General features: G+C 30.6%; 1 protein-coding gene across 1 annotated transcript in view; it reads left to right on the top strand.

Annotated features, from left to right (window-relative positions):
- Nucleotides 1–22,155, top strand: part of LOC145276763 (uncharacterized) — a 281,728-nt gene that overhangs the window by 104,870 nt on the left and 154,703 nt on the right. Inside the window, exon 9 of the mRNA XM_080128016.1 lies at nt 850–954. Coding sequence (XP_079984142.1) covers nt 850–954 — 105 coding nt within the window. The remainder of the gene's footprint in view (nt 1–849; nt 955–22,155) is intronic.

Below are 22,155 nucleotides of genomic sequence, written 5' to 3'. Positions count from 1 at the left end.
GGTGCAAAATAACTATAGATAAAATTTCATGCCAATCCGAAATATTTCAATTTTCAGATTGTGAATGTGTTCATTTTATGCTCCTCAAAAACTCTTTAAAATATTCTGAAACTGAAATTTGGGGAATATTCAATAATTGATGTCTTTAATTGGAAAGTAGAAAGTGAGCCTTCAGTTTACTTTCAGCAGTTTTGTAACTCTTGCTTTCTGTATTTCATCCTTTAGTCCTCACATTCCATGAGCAATGTTTTTGACAAAGGGTGAAACATTGCTGGTTTTTAGTAAGAATCTATTATTTTTTGTTGGCTAGTTTGTGATCGTGAAGTGGTATTTTTTTTTAACTCCTTACACCAAGTGACTTCATGCCTTTTCTGGAGCAATTTCCATTAAAAAGAAAAAAAAGACTGATGTCTTTCGTTAAACTCATCTGAATAAAAGTTTTTACTAAACTTGTATTGGAGCATTTTCCATATTGAATCAGAATAAAGAGTTGGACATGTTCTATTGAAATTGAATTGAGTTGCAAAATCAACATCTGTCTTTTCTTTTTTTTTTTTTTTTTTTTTTTTAACAGCAATTGCTCTAGAAAAGAAGCCTTTGTCAAGAGATTTGCTTATCCTATGAGATATAACTGTTAGCACATCTGCTGTAGATCTAGCAGAACGGAAACCATATTGCATGTCACTAAGGTCATTTCTGCTGAGGTGGTTGACTACTGCTTTATTTAACACAGATTCAAGCAACTTACTCATGACGCACAGGAGACTTATTGGTCTGTACTGAGGAGATTTTTTTTTTTTTTTAATGAAAAATAAAACTGTTTTCATGATTTTGATTTCTTTTGTCCAGATCTGGATTTAACAGATTGGGATCCGATGTCAGAAGATTTTGATTCTCGACGAAACTGTTACGATGTAAATACTGATGATGCTGAAATTGCTACTGTTGGATTCAGTGAGTACAGTTTTTGGTTTTATATTTTTGTTGGAATAAAAAAAAAAATGCTCTCTATAATTACAAGTGGCATACCCATTCCGTCAACAATAATTTAGAGAAGCCTTAGATTTTTCAGTTATCTTTTAGTTCAATGTTCTTTTGTTTACAAAGGATTTCTGCAGGGCTGTCTGTTGAATGGTGAAGACCCTAAAAAATCCAAATTCTTTTTCGATAATAAAATGTAATGATTTTTATTTTCATATTAATAATAAAAAATGTATTTTATTTTTACTTTGAAATGTTTTTTCCAATAGCAAAATAAGATTTTTATATTTATATTATAATAAAAAAATGTTTTATTTTGAAATGTTGCAACCACCATGTATTAACTGGCAAAACAGCTCATTCACCAGTCGTTGCATTTTGTTTTGTGTATGTCTTGTTGACGGATCGACGATTTTTTTATTGTGACTTCTACATCATCCTTTCAGTCATCCTGTTTTATCCCTCACTTCTCGTTTGTCCCGCACTTCCTGTTTTGTCCCGCACTTCCTGTTTTGTCCCGCACTTCCTGTTTTGTCCCTCACTTCCTGTTTTGTCCCTCACTTCCTGTTTTGTCCCTCACTTCCTGTTTTGTCCCTCACTTCCCCTTTTGTCCCTCACTTCCCCTTTTGTCCCTCACTTCCCCTTTTGTCCCTCACTTCCCCTTTTGTCCCTCACTTCCCCTTTTGTCCCTCACTTCTCCTTTTGTCCCTCACTTCTCCTTTTGTCGCGCACTTCTCCTTTTGTCGCGCACTTCTCCTTTTGTCGCGCACTTCCCGTTGTTTGTCCCGCACTTCCCGTTGTTTGTCCCGCACTTCCCGTTGTTTGTCCTGCACTTCCCGTTGTTTGTCTCTCACTTCCTGTTCTTGTTGTTTCTGTTTCTCATCCGTCTTTGTTGAATATAAGAAACATAAATGCTTTCTATAATTATGACCAGCAAAGTTCAAGGAGAATAGAAAGTGTATACTGGATTTACTTTCAGCAGCTGCATAACTGTCACTTATTTTATCCTTTAGTTCTCACTTTCCAGTTCTCTCTGACAAAGAGGGAAAAATTGCTGTTTTCTGAGCCAGTCTATTCCATCTAACACTCATCATTCGAGTTTTTTTTTTTACTTTGAAGTGTTTTTTTTTTTTTTTAGCTCCTTACATCAAGTGGCTTCATGCTTTTTCTGGAGCGATTTTCATAAAAAAATTAAAATAACCGAGAGGAACATGAGATTTTTTTAAAACAAATTAAATGTAGTTATTTATTATGTTTAAAAGTCGGATGAAGTGCTCTTTAGACTTGCTGGGTAATCACCTGGAGATGTCTCGATAAAACACTGGACAAGAGCATCTGGTTTATAAAATATTTTGCATCTGTTAAGAAAAACACTTCCAGAGGGATAAGTTTGGAAGTTAATTTCTAAAAGACGTCCAACACATGCAGCATGTACAACGGACGTTAAAATGAATATGATGAGGACCCAAGTTATCCAGTGTTGATAAAGTATAACAAAGAAAATTGTTTCTTTTTTTGTTTTTAAACAATTAATAAAGGACCATATTCCACTTTATCTAAAAAGCCGAACATACACGCGACACAATAGAATAGCGCAAATTTTATAAAAGTCAATCAAAATAAATCTAAAAACATGACATCCCTTCGCAAGTCGTAGATATTATGATTTAGGGGGTATATAAAAAGTTCTAAGACGGTAATCTCCCCCCCCCCTGGAAAACCCCCGGCGAAAAAAGCCCTTGATGGGCATAGAAAAATGTGCGCGCCACTTTTGCTTTTTATATATATATAGACTAGCGAGGGTGTCTGGCGTTGCCCGGGTGTTTGGGGGGGGGGGTGTTTGGGGGGGGGATAAAACAAATGTGATAAAATAAAAAAAGTTTTGGTAGATAGGTAGAATTGAACCAGAAGCCTTGAGACGAATGTGGAAAATAAAATGTGTAAAAAAAACTGACATGTTACCCACTCGGCCAGCAAGAGAGAGAGTAACAGAAAAAAACGTATGAATTTATATAAGTATTAAAACTGAATTGACAGGTGCGTGAATTTAATGAGGTCAAATAGAAATGCCACAGTTAACTTTTACTGCGAGGCAGTTTTTTTGGGGGGGGGGGTTGTTTACCCAACTTTGACTGGTTTTGTTTCCCCAGCTCCCCATAAAAAGGGGATTATCCAAATTGAATAGCAATTGTCTGATATAAGGGGTTTGCCCCGCATTGATCCAAAGCTCATTACTTTCTGGACGTTCCCGGCACGAAGTCCGAGGAACCGCTCCCATTTCACTTTATTTATACGAAAAAGCCGAACACACACGAGGGGAGCTGAAATAGCAAGAATTTTGTAAAAGTTGATGTAAATAAATCTAGACGCGATGCGCGTTCGCAAATCCTAGATATTACGATCTAGACAGTATATAAAAAGTTCTAAAAGGTATTTAGCCCATGGAGACCTCCCCTCTCTCTCCAAAAGCCTTTACCGGACATACAAAAAATGTGCACACATAGTTTGCCTTTTATTTATATAGATGGTGTAATGCGTTAAAGTACAAGGGCTTAGTATAAAAGGGTGCTATTCTATCTTAAGCAAAATGAAAAATGCTAATTGAATAAAATATAAAACTCGATTTTAACAAAACTAGTATTTTCTTTTCTAACAGCAAAGATCAATATGTAACAGAAATCATTAATTGAAGTGATTTATGGGCATATTTTTTTTTTTTTTTTAATTTTTTTTTTTTTTAAATTTAAAAAAAAAAATTTTTTTTTTTTTTGACAAAGCTATTGAGCACCCATATAGGGTACTGACTTTATATATACACACAAAAAATTACTTTTAAAGCTATCTACATGAAAACTCAACAACTCACAATTAATAATATTGCCTATCAAACCAGTAATCTATATAATTTTAAAACTCAGATCAGGTTGCTTGCTTGGGCGTTTAAATTGTCCATTTGGTTTGAAAAATTCTGCACATGCGTAATCACATGGAAACAGTCATGAAAGCTTTTTTTTAACCAATAATTTTTTTGTGTTTAAAATATGCGAATAAAAACAAAACTAAATCCCTTTTTTTTTTTATGAGCATTTTACGAATTTTATTTGTATTTTTATTGCAAGTTAGAATCATTATCAGACAGTTAAAAGAAAAAAAAGCAAAGTTTATAACATGAGGTATGAATGACCCCCCCGAGGACCAACTAAAGACTTGCTTTTTAAAACTTTATTTTTAGATGGTATCCTACTTTTACCTTATAAACTTTCATTACAAGTTGGAATCGTTTTCAAGCAATTAATTTTTATTTAAAAGAAACAAATAATTTGAATCGAATTTAAGATTCTTCAGGAAATACGATAAAAGTTTTTAGTACGATTCTTTTATTTAAAAAAAAAACAAAAGTTTCATTTTCATTTTTTTAAGAGTTTAAAACTTTTAAAATTCATTTGTTCATGCAACAATTTGAGATGCTAAAACAAACACAAAACATTTAACATTACAAAAACAAAGCTTTTGAATTGTGATAAGTGCTTTCGTTAAGAGTCACACTTCTTTATTTACAAAGTCATTTACCGGAAGTGACATCAGACAAATTTTAAGGTTCGGATGACCAACACTATAATGTAGCTTATTTTTAAGTAAATATAAAAATAGAAGTTTTGGTAAATTTTTATGTGGTTTAAAATGACGACTTTTAAAGGTTTTTAGGTATGCTGAAAACGACTATCACATTTCAATTTTCTGCAAATAAGTAGTTTCCTGATAATAATGTAATTCTTTGTTTTAAGTGGTTAGCGTCGTTGTACTCGCAAGCACGCATATTTTTAGCATAGTTTTCCCCTCTCCACGAGCAATCCTTTTCTTAATTAAAAAACTTTTTTATTTACCAATGAAATTGAACTTTATTTTTTCACACATGCACACGCACACACAAAATCAATATATTTAAAAAAAAAAAAAAAAAAAAAAAAAAATGCATACACAAACACACAGACAACTGTTTATAAATTGTAAATATGGTTTTGATTCTTAAACGCTGGGGATTTATTAGTTAGTTTAAGATCCATAGAGTGAATGAGGTATTTTGGTAAATGTTGCCAGTCAAGAGTAAGACTCCAAAGTCTACATTTATTACTTTTTAATCACTTTAGTCACAAAGACCCTGAACCCTTCCCCTCCCCAATTTCTTGTAGGGCCTTGTGCCTAATTTTGTTGTTTGAAAATCTTTTGTTTTTTTACTTAATTGTATTTACAAAATTTTAAAAGCAATAAAATATATAAACAAGATCAAAGTGTAGTATCTGTTCCGGCAGATACTGCAAGCAAAGACCATATGTGGGGGCGACTCCACATATAAGACCTTGGTCAATGAAGGGGCAACCCTTCATACCAATTATCACTATCCAGCTCCCCTACTCCCCGGGGAGTTGGTCCCCATTTCCCCTTCACTCCTCACTTTAAAAATCGGCCTTGTGCCTAATTTGCTCAGTGAGGGAGCAAATAAATGCCTCAAAGTGTAGTATCTGTTCTTCAGATGCAGCACTTCAATTTCTTGTTCTCTTTCGGTGGAGGAGAAATCCTTCACGACTGAGACAATTTTTATTTTTGTTCCTTTTCTCCACGTTAAAAAACGACCCTGGTGTCTAACTCTGTCCCGTGGGGAGGCATTGTAAATAGGCACTATTCCATAGCTAGCCTTAGCATATATTGACCCAATGGGTCATGGGTAGTCTAGTAATATTTTAAAAGGTTTAGCATAAACATTATTTTTATCCTGTGATCCTAATTCTGACATCTGGAATTTAGGCTGTTAATGTTTTCTCTAAACAGTCTGATGTCTCTACAAATGCTCACCTCTCAGTTGCTGTTGAGATTCCTTTCTTTTTCTCCAGCTTTTTTGTCCATTTGCTTCTTTTTTTTTTTTTTAACCCCCCTCCCCGATGATGATCAGATGAAGAATCAAAAACGTTCATGACACTCATGGAACTAGTATTAATTTATTTGATTTTTCACGCAAAAAGATTATAAAATTTTTTTTTAAGTTTTGGTAAAAATAAGCTCTGTGTTAAATGAAAAATTCTGCCTGAGCACACCTAGACACATGCACATATATATTTACATATAGTCAGTTGAAATAAGCAAAATTATGACATCAGTTTCAGGAATTCAGCATCAAGATTTTTGGTGCTTAATCGTTTCTATAGTGTCACAGGATGGGTAAAAAATGAATTCACTGAAGAAGAAAGTTTTGCATTTTACGGACTGTGTACTTTTTAGATGGGATTTTCAAGTTATATTCAATTTTTACAATATCTTTTGTTTATTGTCAGGTGAAAGTACAGAAGAGTTAAAAAAAAAAAAACCCTCTCCCATTTTAAGAATGGGTTTCTAAATAGTAGCGCTATTATTTCAATATGTTGCATAAACTGCACAAGTACCCTTTTTATATATGTTCCTTACAAAGATTAAAGCAAAATAAATGTTACTAAATCTTAGATCTAGAATCATTATTCCAATTTTGATTATCATCTATGTATCAATATGATAACGTGTGTGTTATTTATTTTCTGTAACGCTTACATCTGGGTCGTTTGTTATGACCTTCCATTTCTGGTCATAAATAATTTTTACCAAGAATTCTTCATAAGTTTTGTTTTTGGTTTCGATTATACCTGATGGCACTCCAGTAATCTAATTTTTTTTTTTTTTATAATTTTATCAAATTCATAAGATTTGGTTTTGATTATGACTGAAGGAACTCAAGTTATTTTTTTTTTCATAAGTTTTTATTTCAGTTTTGATTCAAGCTAATGCACCCAAGTTATATGGATGTATATTTTTTTAGTTTTGAAATCGCAACTTTATAATATATAAAAATCAATAGAACATTAACCCTATAATAATATATACAAAATCTGCAAGAATTAAAATATCATATTTAAGTGTACTTTACGACTGGGCTTTGCTGGGCATTCGTGCTAGCTTAGATAAATATCTTTGCAGTTTTAACAAAAAAGATACAATAATATCGGAGCCTCTCCATTTACACTGAACATCTACAGAATGTCAACATCAATATATTACATATGAATGAGTCCGCTGTGGAATTTCCACAGTTCTCGTTAGACTTATATAATTTTGATCCTAGAAAATGTGTAAAATTTTAGGCTTAAGCTTAAGAGGATCTTAAGAAGAATTAAGTACAAGTCTGTAATATCTTAAATTGAAGGAATATTCATTATTGATATGTAAAACATATAGTTAAAATATTGTTAAACTTCTCAAAATTCAGAAGTATGTGAATTTTGACCAAGGGCTTCAACTTCTTTTTTTGTCCCTTTTACATAAAATTAAATTAAACTAAATATAGCCCATATTTAGAACCCTTACTTTCTTTTTATTCTTCCTCTTCTTTTATTTTTTTCTGAATATTGCTATATTACTGATCTTCCAAAATGTCTTTTTCAAAACTTTCTTTTGTGAGTTCCATTTATTACAAATATGAACCTTTAAAAGGAAAGACTATTATCGCCTGAGGAGGTCTTTAGTTATTTATAATTATCTACTGAAACATTATGATGACTAATGTAGCAATATAAAAATGTTTATATAAATAAATAAATCTTGCTCTGTTTATTATTGAGCACTCTTATACAAACTTTGTTAATTTTTTTTTTTTTTTTAATCTTTTAATATATTTAACCTGGAAATTATATTTAGCAAAAATGGTAATTAGTAAAAACCTGAGGAAAGTGCTCAATACTATTGAAGAACAAATATTTTTTTTTTTTACTGTTTTATCTGCTTAGTCACACATGTTTCAGTTACCAAAGCATATAGAAGATGCTAGGTAACATTGCGGAATTCATCAGGAAGGAAATAAATCAATTGATTTATTTTGCTCCTGATCCCACGCAAGACATCGCATCCCCATTATGTTACCTAGCATCTTCTCTACTCTTCTGATGAGAAGCTTTAAGCTTCGAAATACCTTGGTATAAAGAGTCCTCTCTATCTCCCAACTAAATGTTTGTATACCTTTTATTAAATAAATGAACCATTCTATATTCACCAACATATAGTTTTTTTGTCTTCATTGTCCAATCTTATTGTTTCTTATATATATATATATATATATATATATATATATATAACTACTTAATTTACTCACATAAAATTAATATACGAAAGTATAGATTTGTGCGTAAACTTTAAGTATTTACTTCAAAAGTGCTCAATACGTAGGTAGAGCTAGTTAGTAATTTCTAAAATATATATGGCGATTAAGCTACACTGAATATTCCGCGTTTCATCTGCTCTAGCCATGCCCATATATATATATATATATATATATATATATATATATATATATATATATATAAGGCTTAAGCCTGAAGAGTCCTAGAGTGGATGAAACACGGAATATTCAGTGTAGCTTAATCGCCATATATATTTTATAAATTACTATATATATGTTTGTAGTCCTCGACATATAATCCTGTTTCGTTGTATCATAACTCATCAGTGCCGCTAGACTAGCATCTCTCCCAAGCCAAGGATTGAACCTAGAACTGTCATGTTGACAGTCGGCAGTTCTCCCACTCGACCATGGAATCGATGCCCATAAATAACTCGTCGGAATGTCTATTTAAATAGACACCCACCACCATATATATATATGGGCATGGCTCAGAGGCTAAGGATTGAGAGTGGATAGTTGTATGTTTTGGTTTTGACTCTAGCCGATGGCACTCAAGTCATATATTGATATCACTAGTATATAATAGGTACAATATAATAATCAGTAGAGAATTATCTCTATAAAAATAAATACGTGCATGAATTAAAATGTTGTATTTAAGCGTATCTTATGGCAAGGCAATGCCGGGCGACCTGCTAGTATATATATATATATATATATATATATATATATAAGGCTGTACAGGATTGTCGTTATCGGCCACTGGCATCATTCTTGATTTTATTCACAAGATGCGACACAGTGCGAGAGAAAGTTTGTCTTCCTCCTCCTGCTTGTTTTTACCTGAGTGATTCTCCCCTTCCTCTGCTCACAAATGCAAATGACAAAACTAAAAAGAAAGAAACTCTGCACACCTGACAGTTGCCCCTCCCTCCTCTTTCCTTCATTGTGTATTTTCCTCCTCATTTCCTAGTTTCCTTTTCTTTGTCGCTATTTCATTATTTATTGATTATCACAATCACACGTGAAGTTGTTCATTGCAGAGTAAGTCCAACGCGGGACACACGTTTTCAATAAATACAAGAAAAAGAAGTTCAAACTTATGCAGCGGAAAACATGATTCCTGCTGTTATTCAATGATCATTTGAAGAGAAAGATCAAATTTGGTCTTTTATACACAACAGTCGCCACCAACTTTTAAAAAATAAGTAAAGAAAGAATATTCTATATATAAAAAAAAAAATTACAGAAATATTTAAATGCCATATATTCAGACTGAAAAATCCCTCAAAGAATATAAAAAAATACATTTCTCACAGCGTTTATTCTGTGCTACAATTTTTTAGTCTGCATATCTTAGAATTTTGAACTTGCATGTCTTGGAATGATGGTGAATGATTCGAGGTGATTCTCATGGCGCCATGTGGAGATACCATCATCGTCTGATATCCTTTTTAATTGAGCAAAAAAAAAAAAAAAAAACTCAAAGAAATTTTCAGTTATTTTATCTTTTTTATTATGTATTAGGTATTTCGTTTGTTACACATTCTAAGTTTTGGAAAAGAAAAAAAATAGAAATTCTAAAATTATGCAGACAAAACATAAACTTGAGTATTTCATTTTCTGCTTCAATGTTTTGTTGTTTTTATTTGCTTCATATTTTACTTCAGAAAACAAAATCTCTTTAGGAAAAAATCTGAAGTTTTAGCAAATGTTTTATTACTTTCTGTATTTGAAGCATTTATAACTTTTTTTTTTGTTTTTGTTTTAAGGCTTTTTTTTATTTGTTTTTCTCTGGTGATAACATTGTTTTGGAAATTTTATCAAGTTGATCGTTGTAAAATTTGGCATCATTTCCTTTTCTGCTTCAATGTTTTGTTTCTTTTCATTTTCTAAAAATTAAAAGAAACAAACAAATCTCTTTTGGTAAGATTTGAAGTTTAGCAAATTTTATGATATATAACTGTTTTTCATATTTGAAACATTTATTTTTAACCAATTTTTCTGTTTCTGCGTTTTTTTTTTTTACATGAAGATAATTTGTATTATTTGAATCATGCAGACTATAGCTCATCTTCACACAAGTTTCACAACGTTTCGCCCGATGTAACCTCCAACTTCCTTCAGTTGTATCTTGTCAAACTCTGGAATCTTTCTGTCAAACTCAGAAATCAGCAGGAAATTTCGAACAGAAGCTTTTATTTAATCTACAGGGGTATTATGCTCTTGTTCCATCAGCCACGAGAGACTATAAGTCCTAAGTAATTTGCAATTGTATTCTGAGTATCGCCCACCATGAGGATTGAACTTCCAACTGAATTTTACCAAGTACTTTATCCATTACGCCATGTGTAGGGTTGTGACAACAGATTATTCTTTTCATTCTTTTGACTCTCAACTATATATCCGACACAGTCAATCAACTAAGAACAACATCAGTCTATATAAAAACATAAGATATTAATGGATATCTACTCAAGAGTCAAAACAATGAAAAGAATATGCTGTTGTCACAGCCCTAGTCATGGGTCCTTGTGGCCGACGAAATGAGAGCATGCTATTTTTGTGGATCAATCAAATAATTTCATTCAAAATTCACATATAGATTCCCAAGTTCAACGGAAAGATTGCGCATTTTAACAAGATACACCTGAAGAAAGTTACATCGGCTGAAACGTTGTGTGTGAATAATACAAAAGATGAGAACAATAATGCCAGTTTATTTTGTTTTTTAAGCTTATTTTTTATAAAAATTTTTTTGTTTTCCTCTGGTGATAACATTTAAGAAAATTTATCAAGTTAGTGACTAAATCTCTATATAATGAAATCACTTCTTTTTAAACATCCTATATAAAAAAAATTATTTACTTGCTAAATTAGATCCATCACAGAGCATTTCGTCTCTTTTGTAAATAAATCTGCCATTTAATCTTTTAATACTTGAACAAAAGAAAAGAATGAATTGCTTTCTGACCTTTTGATATTTGAAAGGAATTTTGAGGCATTTAAATTGTTGAATAGAATTTAATTCTTAGCAAATATTTATGTATTAAACAGTTGGAGCTATTAACATCCAATAATTTTATGAATATAAAAACATTACCACAATGAAATTAGTTTTATAACAACTTGATTCAATTAATTGTTTAATGACCAAACGATACTAGGATAATTAAATTTAGCTTTGACAATCCAAATTTTATTTTAAAAAAAAAAAATAATTTGGTTAAAAAAACAAACAATTTTTTTAAAAATATGTCAAACAAAAATGAAAGTTCATATTTGAATTATGCAGACTACTCTTTTCTCGGGGCTCTATGGACAAATTTATCTTGAGTTGACCTTTTACAACTAAATATTTTTGTTTACTAGCCAAATAGAAAAGTTACTAGCACAAACCCACGTGATTTTTAGAATATGACATCTTCGTTCTGTGACGAGTATGTACATCATAAATATTTTTTTGTATTTTTTTAAATAAGTGTAATTCTAAATGTACAACAAATTTTATGTTGATACTTGAATGTATAATCATTCTAATTTCTTCAGATGTTTTTTTAAACAGCCTTCGATAACCCCCCCCCCCAAAAAAAAACAGAATATTATTCTATCAAACTATTATTGTTTAAATAATTTTACTTTGTTCATTTTATTCAAAAAAAGTTGTAAAGATATTTTTCACACTATAATGAGCTTTGGAAGATTGTCAGTGAAAGAAATACAATCGCCAAAAGATAAGCGTTTCATTATTTTTAATCGCCACTTTGAAAAATCACTCGCAGATGCGACTGTTTCACTCGCAATGTAGAGCCCTGCTTTTGTAGTGTTTGTGCACAATGTTTGAATCCGTGTAACCTTTGACCTGCTTCAGGGGTATCTTGTCGAACTTGTAGTTCTTTCTGTTGAACTTCTGAGTCTTTCTGTCAAACTCCAAGAATTGCACAGAATTTCTCAAAGACTTGTGGCCTAGTGGATAATATACTTAGTAAAATTCAGTTGTTATTCAGCTTCTTCCCCATCACAAAATGTCGCATTCATCTTTTATAAGTATTTTAATAGATTCTTTGATGAACTACAAGCTCTTGTACCTCCTCGACGTAACTACTCCTGACAAACTCGACAAGCAGCAAAATCTTACCCTATACAGTAGAGATCCACAAATGTCAGAAAGCCTTCTACTCTAATAGTTTCCTCCCCAGAACTGCTAGACTATGGAATTCCCTTCCGGGTTCCTGCTTCCCCTACTGTACTGACATGCAGAAGTTCAAATGTAATGTAAACAGACATCTTGCTGCGAAACTCCTTACATAGTATCCCCTGCAATTATGTCCCAAGTAGTAGCCCCCTACATCAAAGTGGCACTGTGCCTTGTCTGAGGTGAAAATGCAAAAAAAAAAAAAAAAAAAAGGTTACATTGTTTTGAAAGGTTGATGGTTCAATCCTCAGTGCAGACGACAATAGGAATATAATTGCAAATTACTTTGGACTTCTACCAAATCATGGCTGATGAAATGAGATCATCCTACTCCAGAGTTCGATAGAAAAATCTTTTACATGATACAGCTGTAGAACCTCGGAGATTACATTGACCAAAACATTAGGTGAATAAAACTCAAGATGAGAGCAGTAGTTCAAATAACCAAACAATACAAATTATCAATCCTCATCTCAAAAATTCAGAAATATAAAAACAAAGTAGAACATTCTAGGCTATGCTGGATAGGTACAATTAGTTTTTCAATAAAAATCTATTTACAAATATTTTTTAATTTTTTTTTTTTTTTTTTTTTTTTTTTTTTTAAATTTTCAGTTGTTCATTTTTTAATTTAATTTTTATTTTTATCTCCCCTTCGCCTTTTAATTTTACATTAAGTTGTTTGCATTTGTCTTTTTTGTCCATTTCTTTTTATCTTTATCCCAAGTCTATTGTAATATTAGTTTGTATTTTTACTTGAAGTTAGTTTTTAATTTAATTTTTTTATTTATTTATTTTTATTTATTTTTTTTACATCGAGTGCATAGCAAATTAATGATTCAAATATCTTAAAAAAAAAAAAAAAAAAAAAGAGGGAGGGGGGCAGTTAGGCAACAAGTGTGTGATGGATAGATTCTGACCCAGAAAGCAAGCTATTTTTCTCCTTTGTCAGAAACCTTTTTTTTTTTTTTTTTTTCTTTACAAAGGCATCACCACTTATCAAGACCAAGGGGCCACTCGAGGATAAGGATTAAAGTGTGTACAGTAGACAATTGGACAATAAAGTAATCGTTAGTAATGGAAATTTGGCAAATTTGTTTACATCGCTCGTTTAATGTGAGGATTAAAGAACAACATCAGGGAAGCAAAAGTTACAAGGCTGCTGAAATACATACACGTCTGTGTGTAATCTATATTTACAGAGAGAGAAAGAGAGAGTCTTGGAAGTTTTTTTGTTTTTTTTAACCTGTAAAACTATATTTAAAAAAACATTAAAAAAATATATATATTTTTAATCCTTTGTTGGAAAATAATTTTACCAGTAAGTCAATTACCTGCAATCGCTGAATCAATTTGCTTTTATGAATTCACAATAGTCCTAATGTTATTTCAGGGATCATTAGTTGTTTACCATCAAACACTATTTCGGGGGTTTGAAAATGAAACCGTATATTAAAAGAAGGCTCCCCAGCAATGTTGCTCAAACTCCACCTCCCTTAAACACACACACACACACACACATATTTCAAATATTAATTTTCATCACAAAAAGTTTTATCACTAGCTCAATAGTGTAAGACTAAAGCTATGACTACTTTTATATAATATGAACCACCTTAAATGCAGGGAATTAATCTCTTATAAATTCATTAAAAAAATCTTATTTTTCATTCACAGCATACAATTATTTTGTCTCACCACCAAGATATTTATAATATTCATAATGTATGTATTTATTTGTTTTTGGCAGTGTTGTCCTCAGTGCTCATATATATATAAATGAATTAAACAACAACCTTCACAGGGAAAAATTTTGTTGCATTCCACATTCAATTTTATAATTTATATTATTTTAGAAGTTAATGTAAATCTATTTACTATCGTTTTCTTTTTGTCTTTTTCTTTATTTATTATTTAGCCTTCTTTTTAGTCATTATCTCAATTACTTATTTTAAATTCTAAGTTACGTTAATTGATAATAGTCCCATACTTAATATCTATCTCTCTATGTAAGTAATATATATATATATATATATATATATATATAAATAATTGTATGTATTTCTATTTAGTTTCCATTTTCATTAAATGATTACCCTCAAATAAGACCAGAAGTTTAAGTTTATTATATTTCCATTACGCCATTTTTAATTTTTTTTTTTTTAAATTCCAAATGGTATAATAGAAACATATTAAAGGTATATGCAGCTTCTCTTCCAATTTTCGGATTTTTATCATGTCAAATCACACTTCCTTTCCTTTTGACGGATTGATAGTTGCTATTTCTTCTCATAAGTTTAGGGCATAATAGATTCACTGATTGATATAATAATTAAGTGATTGATTTTGCACTTCAAAACAGATACTGTCAAGAATTGTATAAGTTAACTGAATTAAAGGAATAAATCATAAGATGGTCAACATCATGAATTTTGGAATATAGTGTTTTTGTCATTTATTCTCAATATTGCTCTGTAATTACCTTGAGCGTCTTAAATAAGGATTGGTATATAAGAAAATATATTTATGCAGAAATGTGTGTGTGAATATTCCAGATTAAAAATATCCAAAGTAAAAACCATTGAATTTAAACAAAGTTATTAATATATAACAGTATGTATATATATATATGACTTCTGGTTGTCAAATACTCTCTGATTGTTGATAATATGAATGCCTGCTAGCATGGCATTTATAGACACAATTTCATTCAATTGTTGTGTTAATTGCCATTGGTAAAATGCTAAACTTCAAAGTCCAGGATGGCTTTGTGACTATGTTTGAATCTCTTGACCATCAGTAAATATCACTTCTTGCACTAATTATTGCATAAACATGAAAGACTAGTGTCTATAGGTATAAATCTAATTGTTAACATTTATTTGAAAAATATTGTCATATATATATATATATATATGTATGTGTGTGTGTATATATTACTGGTAGGTTTGTAGCTCAGCTGGTAGAACAATGGCCAATATTTTCTGGTGTCTCAGTTTTTAATCGTACTAGGTCTATCCATTTTATGCATTCTATGGAGTCATGGAAATGACAAAACATGTATCTATAGATAACATTATTTTACACACACACACACACACACGGGATAAGTCACATTTGTTAGAAATCATTTAAATGTAATTCATGGGGTTCATGTGAATTTTTTTTTTACACAGTGGTCACCACTAATCAAGGCCCGGAAGCCACTCGGGGATAAGGGTTATTGCGCGTGCAGTACGTTAGTGTTGAGATTTGATAAAGTGTCTTACTTAAGGGGACGGTTCATCAGGAATTTGTTTATGTTGGACTTGAAGACATCCAAGTTGTAGTCAGGTGGGAAACAGCAAACGAAAGAGTTCCACAGACGTGCACTAAGAAAGAAGCTTTGTTCATGGAATCTACGTTTTGGTTTTGGCACAGATAAAAGTGGTTTCAGCTAGACGGGTGTTTTTTGTGAAAGATTGGCGAGGGGGGGGGGCTGAGATTGGAGCTCAGACGAGCACTTGCCATGGAAGTAACGATAAAACAAGAAAGGCTCGCAACGTCTCTCCTGTGGGAGAGAGGTTGCAGGGAACTGTTTTCTGGTGAATCATTGAATTTGTCTCTTAAAATGTTATTAATGGTGTTAATGGTATTAATGAGGCGAGTAAGAGTACAACCAGTGACTTGGTAAGTTCTTTTTCTGACTTCCTCTAAAACTGATTTTAAAAAAAGAAAGAATCAAATATTGATCAGGACTAAATATTATAATGGAAAAAATTGATCAGAAGTAAAATTTGAATTTTTTACAATATGGATTGACATATGATATTTCAGAAATTTTTGGATGAGGATTGATAATTTATATTTGAATTATTTGTTTCTCATCTTGAGTGTTATTTTCACAATGTTATTGATGATGTAATCTTCAACCTTCATCAGATGTATCTTGTCTAACTCGGGAATCTGCATGAAATTTTGAACGAAGCCTGTGGATTCAATAAAGGGTTCCGTCAGAAATTCTGATGAGAACAGCAGTCCAAATTTTATGGACCGACATGCACTCTAAACTAACAGAGCTGAGTTTTTGTTTTTATAGAAACCTGTTCTATAGTTACATGTGCACGAATGTTGTTTATGGTACATTATGGCTCAAAAAGTTTCTAAACTATTTTCTTTAGTTTGGAAGAATTGCAGTTTAACTTTTGTGAAAAAAATTTTTATTTTATGATGATGCTTTTACCTATTTTTTTCTGATTCTGATAAAATTACCAATTCTGATTCTGACTCTCTTAAAATCTGTAAATATTAAACTATAGAATTGTTGCTTTTTAATTTTCAGGTAATTATAAAACCCATGTCATATGTGTATATATTTTTGCAAACATAAAAATACATGTGTGGGGTTGATTTGTAGATCGTAGTATTCCTAATAAGTAAAAATCAATATTTATCATCATATCGTTAGTATCAGCGAAAGAAAATTAAGTTTTATGCAAAAACAAATTAAAAAAAAAACAGTTTTATCGCATTAGAACATAGGCATGTATTTTTCCAATTTTGATACCCCATCTCAATAAAAAAAAGTTATGATTCCGATTCTCATTAATCATCCGACAACACAAGTTATTACTAACAGAATACTCATTCCTAATTTTTAATTAACCGAACAGGACAGTTTGGTACTACTTTTCTAATAAAGTTTAGTATGGAAGTATTTCAAAGAATTTTTATTTGAAATGTGATCTTTCACTCGTGTCCCATACTATATAAGTATCAATTAAGCAGTTACTAGTTTTGCATTAAATTTAACCTTTATAATATTCTTTTTTTAAACGTAAACATTCCTTTTTTTTTAATTTTTATTTTTAAGACATTATCATTTCTTGTGTGATGTATTCTTTTTATTTAAAAAATGATCAATTATTTTTTATTTATTTTTTTTTTTTCAAGAAAAAATTAAAAACTCCCAAATATCTTTTTTTTAATATTAAAACACAAAAAATAGGATGGTAAATATTGTATGAAAAATATGTATCAGTTAATACTAAGTATTGTTTTTTAATAAATAACTTTTTAAATGAAAACAATATACAACATATCAATGAATACATAATTCATGTCATCATTACAAAATAACACTCGTTAGAAACACAATAAAACAACTATTGTTTTATTTATGTAGTAGTTTACTTAAACACTCGACTTCACAACCTTCCTACTTTCATTACAAGATAACACTTGTAAGAAACACAATGAAATTACCATAGTTTTGTGTAATGGTTTACCCAAAGACAACTAGTCTTCTTATTGGAATCTGTCTTCTCCTTTCTCAGAAAAGGAGAAATCGTTTATGGAGTGGGTCAATTTAAAAAAAAAAAAAAAATTTTCCAAGATTTTTCCCTGTTTTAGGAACTGGGTAGACCCCAGATTCAACAAAACGATCTTTTACTATTTTTCTCCCTTGTGGAGTGACCAACAAATAGGGATATTATATTAATAGTTTATGCAAATATTTATTTTGTATTTGGCTAAATTATTAATAATATTAAACATGAAAGAAAAAAATTACAAATGGCTTTTTGAACCTAAACGTTTCATTTTCACAAGTATTTTATATAATCCAGATATTTATCTGGCGCTACCAGTAAGGCTGTCTGAAGATATCGAATTCCTGACTTAAGTATACAAAACATTGTTATTGTTTTTCTTTCCATTTTCAAAACTCAGTCATGTTCTGCAAAGTCCAAAATAAAACCAACGATTTTTCTCTACATTACAACCAAACTAAACATGAAAAAATATTCAAAGCTATAAAGAATTTGATGTATAACAGCTTTTCCCAAAATTACTAAATTACCCCAAAATGGTTGATATGCCATTAACCAAAAACAATCAATCTTTTTGTATGGGTCAACTTGTTATGATTTTTCAATTCAGAGTTCCCCTTTTTGGGAATCTGTATAAACCCTACATTAAAAACCAACCAACTTTTAATTATATTTTCCCCTTGTAGTATGGCCATCAAATAGGGACGCGCAAAATGGGATAGGTACAATACTATTGAGCCACCTTGTGCTTGGCCTTGTTTCCTGACTAGGACATTGAATGCCGTTCCCCTATTCCCTATTTTAAATTTCTCTCTTTTTATCTTGTTAATCTTTCCTAGATATGGCCTCATATAGCAGCCCCTTACCCCCAAGTGGTGATATGCTTTGTAAGGGGTGAACAAGAGTAAAAAAAAAAAAAATAGTTTATGCAAATATTTCTTGTATATTCTATCAAATTGTTGATAAATGGTATTTAATTACAGTTGCCAATTTATTCAAGTTCCATGATTGAACTTTAATTCACCTCAGAAAATATTAACCACTACACCAGTTAACAGAATCAGAATTTTGAACACCCTAAATATTAGATATTAAAAGGCAACACTTTAAGGTTGGAAAAGTATATAAACAGAACAGTTTTGCAAATAGTATATTTGCAAAATGTTTATTTTTACTAGAAAATTTTTACATTTTGTTTGTTATCTCTAAAAGTATGGTGTAAAAAAAAAAAAGAAGTAAATAAATAAAAAGTAAAAAAAGAAAAAAAAAATGTTTGCTCTTTTGCAAAAATAATTTTATATTTTTTTACTAGCAGGCTGCCTGGTGCTGCCCGGTCATAAAGTACACTTAAATATGATATTTTAATTTGTGCAGATTTTGTATTTATTATTATAAAGCAAATTTTTTATTGATTATTATATTGTACCCAATATATATAGTAATGTTTTCAAAACTTTAAAAGAAAAATGACTTTGGTGCTTTCAGCTGGAATTGAAACCAAAACATTCAGTGCTCCAGCCATAGTCATTATTTAGCGCTTCAGACTTGGTCAATATTTAGCGCTTCAGACTTCGTCGTTATTATCTGAACTATTGCAAGATGGATAAAGTGTTAAAAATTAAGAAACTACAAGATAAAAATATATTTGTACACATGCTCAAAAGTTAGTTGATTTACTTCTGCAAAGGTCATATGTTCTTTCTTTCGCTTCTCCCGGTCTACCAGCCAGGTAGTGTCTGTTCTGTAATTTGTCCTTGGTCAGTGTAGGGGACTCCCTTCATACTGAGACAATTACTATTCATTTGGAAACTGCCAGAATGCCTGCTTTTTGGGGTAACTGGTTTCCCCCACATTAAAAACGACCTTATGTCTAATTTGCTTTTGTGGGGAAGCAAGTGAATAAACCCCTTAGCAGCTATTTTTACAGGCTAAAACCTAGATTCCCAAGGTGTTCCCAAGATCTAAATACGCTATATATCAAGTTTAATAGAAATATTTTACACACACACTGACAAGGCCACATATATAACTTTTTAACGATACACAACTTGTATAGTGCTTTATAAATAATACACAGAAAACCCCTAGGGGCCCCTTTCGCCATCAAACTCATTAGGAGTTAATTATTGCTATAACACAACTGTATAAAACCGAATTTCACATGAAAACAATGACATCTACGTATTCCTCGTATTTTTAAGATGATTTTATCCAAAAATTTCGAAAATCGATAGCGTAGAAAATTATTTATTAAAGAAAATAAAAAATAGAATTTGGAGAAAATTATCTTAAAACACAGGAGAGTTCAAAAAGGAAACAATTTTCCGTTTCAATTCAAACAATATGGTGGCAATCTTTCAGCTGCTTACACGATTAAATTTTTTTCTTTTTTTTAAACCAGTCATATTCAGGTAATTCCGACTGCATAATTTGGAAGCTCCCATTGTAACTTATCAGAATTGGCAAAAAAAATCAATTGAAATCATTGTTTTTTATCTGAAAACTCCATTTATCGATTACAAAATCTCGTCCCGATAATGTAGACGCACTACTTTTTGTTATACAAAAAATATAACAAAAATTTCAAATTCAATAAATGCAGTTAAATACGTCAGCAAAAATCTGGAGCTTAAAAAACATTGCTTATGTACTTGAAAATCATCCAAGCGAGATGATTCTTGATTGTTATTTATTGTTTTGATTTTTAAAAGTGTAAGCGTGCATTTTAGTGTTGAAAACATGTTTAGAAATTAAAATAGATTCTGATAAATTCTTTTTAAATTAATATCTTATTTATTTATGTAAAAAAAACAACGTAATTCCTAAAGTTACACCTCTTTTTAAATTATTTAATTACCTAAGCGGCCAATCTGTTGATTGGCTTTATTTTCAATTTCAATCAACCGGTTTTTACAAAAAAAAAAAAAAAAATCTGAGAACAAAATCAAAATATTTAGCTTACGATTTCGGTTTTCCTTTGGCGTTAATGAGTTTACTATAAAGACATGTAACATGTTAATGTAAGGCTAAAAATTAAAACATAAACCAATAGCTATTACGTCACGCGTGCATATTCATAATGCTGTCATTCAATCTTCACCTGGCAAATTTCATTTTTAAAATTTTTACACCTTCACACAGATTTTCTCCTGCTAAAGACCAAATATAAAGTTTCTGATATCTGCGGCCATATTTATGGGTGGGCTGTGGGACAAGAAAAATAAAGATGAATAGAGAGGTAAAGAGATAGGGTTAATAGAAATAGATTGCAGGTTTGTTGTGAGCAATGCTAGTATTACAATAAATACTACTTGCTGAATAAATAAATAAAACTTGCTAGTATTACAATAAAATACAAATAAAAAGCAAAACAAAAAAGATAAATTCAAACTTACCCAATATATATTTTCTTAGGATATTTAAATATTTCAATAAACTTTAATATTGAAAGCAAGAAACTGGGTTATTGTCAGCTAACGTATTTCCTAATTTCCGGTGTGTTTGCTACCAGAAGTGGTGACATGACAAATCAGTTCTTTTTCCTTTTTGCCTATATCTCTCCTGTTCATGTACTCTTTATTTTTTTTTAATGTTTTTTTCCGATCTTTCTGTTTTTTCCCGATCTTTCTGTTTTTTCGTTAATAATCATTGAAAAGTTTTTTTCAGTTATTTTTGTATTAAGAATTATTGAAATAAGTTTTTTCTTTAAAAAAATCATTGAAGAGACTTTAAAAAATCTTTTTAAGTAATAAACTATTCAGTTTATGAAGTTTCTGTTCATTTTTATCGTATACTTTTCAATAATGTCCTTTTCTTATATTTTTGGTCCCTTGACAAATGAGGGATTGGCACTAGTAATTCACTTTTGTTCATTTTGTCACATTTTCTCAATTCAAAATTATCATGCCATGGATTTTTAAAAAATTTTGCATAAACATTAGTCATAATAAAAGTAAATATTTTGCACAAACATTAGTTATGATCAAAGTAAGTTTTTGCTCGAACAGATTTTCCGGGATAACTAGGGGGCATTATAGAGATAAAATTGTCCCAAAATCATTTGTATTTTTCTCAACAATCACTTCTTGAATTTTTCACTCGTGGAGAGGAAACCCCGCATGCTCGGCTTTTTTTAAAATAGTGCTGAGCAGCATTTTTTTTTTTTTTTTTTTTAGGAATCTTCACATTTACTGTTAATGGTTTCTAAATTCAGACGTTAAATTCTTCAAAACAATGTGCTCAGTTTTTCTTTCAAATGTTTTATTCAATTTATATCTAAAAAAAACTTTTATGTTCATTTTGCTGTTGCATTGTAAATTTTAATAAAAGAGCAGGTGAAGTTTAACAAAAAATAAAATTTTAAAGAATAAATGTAGTAATTACAAGTTTTTACTCATAATTTATAGGAGAATGTAATTGGTCTAATGGATCTTGTTTCAAGCTATGGAATCCATTGTTGCCATTTCTCTCTT

The sequence above is a fragment of the Euprymna scolopes genome, chromosome 5 (genome assembly GCF_053919585.1).
Source record: "Euprymna scolopes isolate OS-2025 chromosome 5, ASM5391958v1, whole genome shotgun sequence".
NCBI classification, from domain to species: domain Eukaryota; kingdom Metazoa; phylum Mollusca; class Cephalopoda; order Sepiida; family Sepiolidae; genus Euprymna; species Euprymna scolopes.
This window is presented reverse-complemented; position numbering and strand designations above follow the sequence as displayed.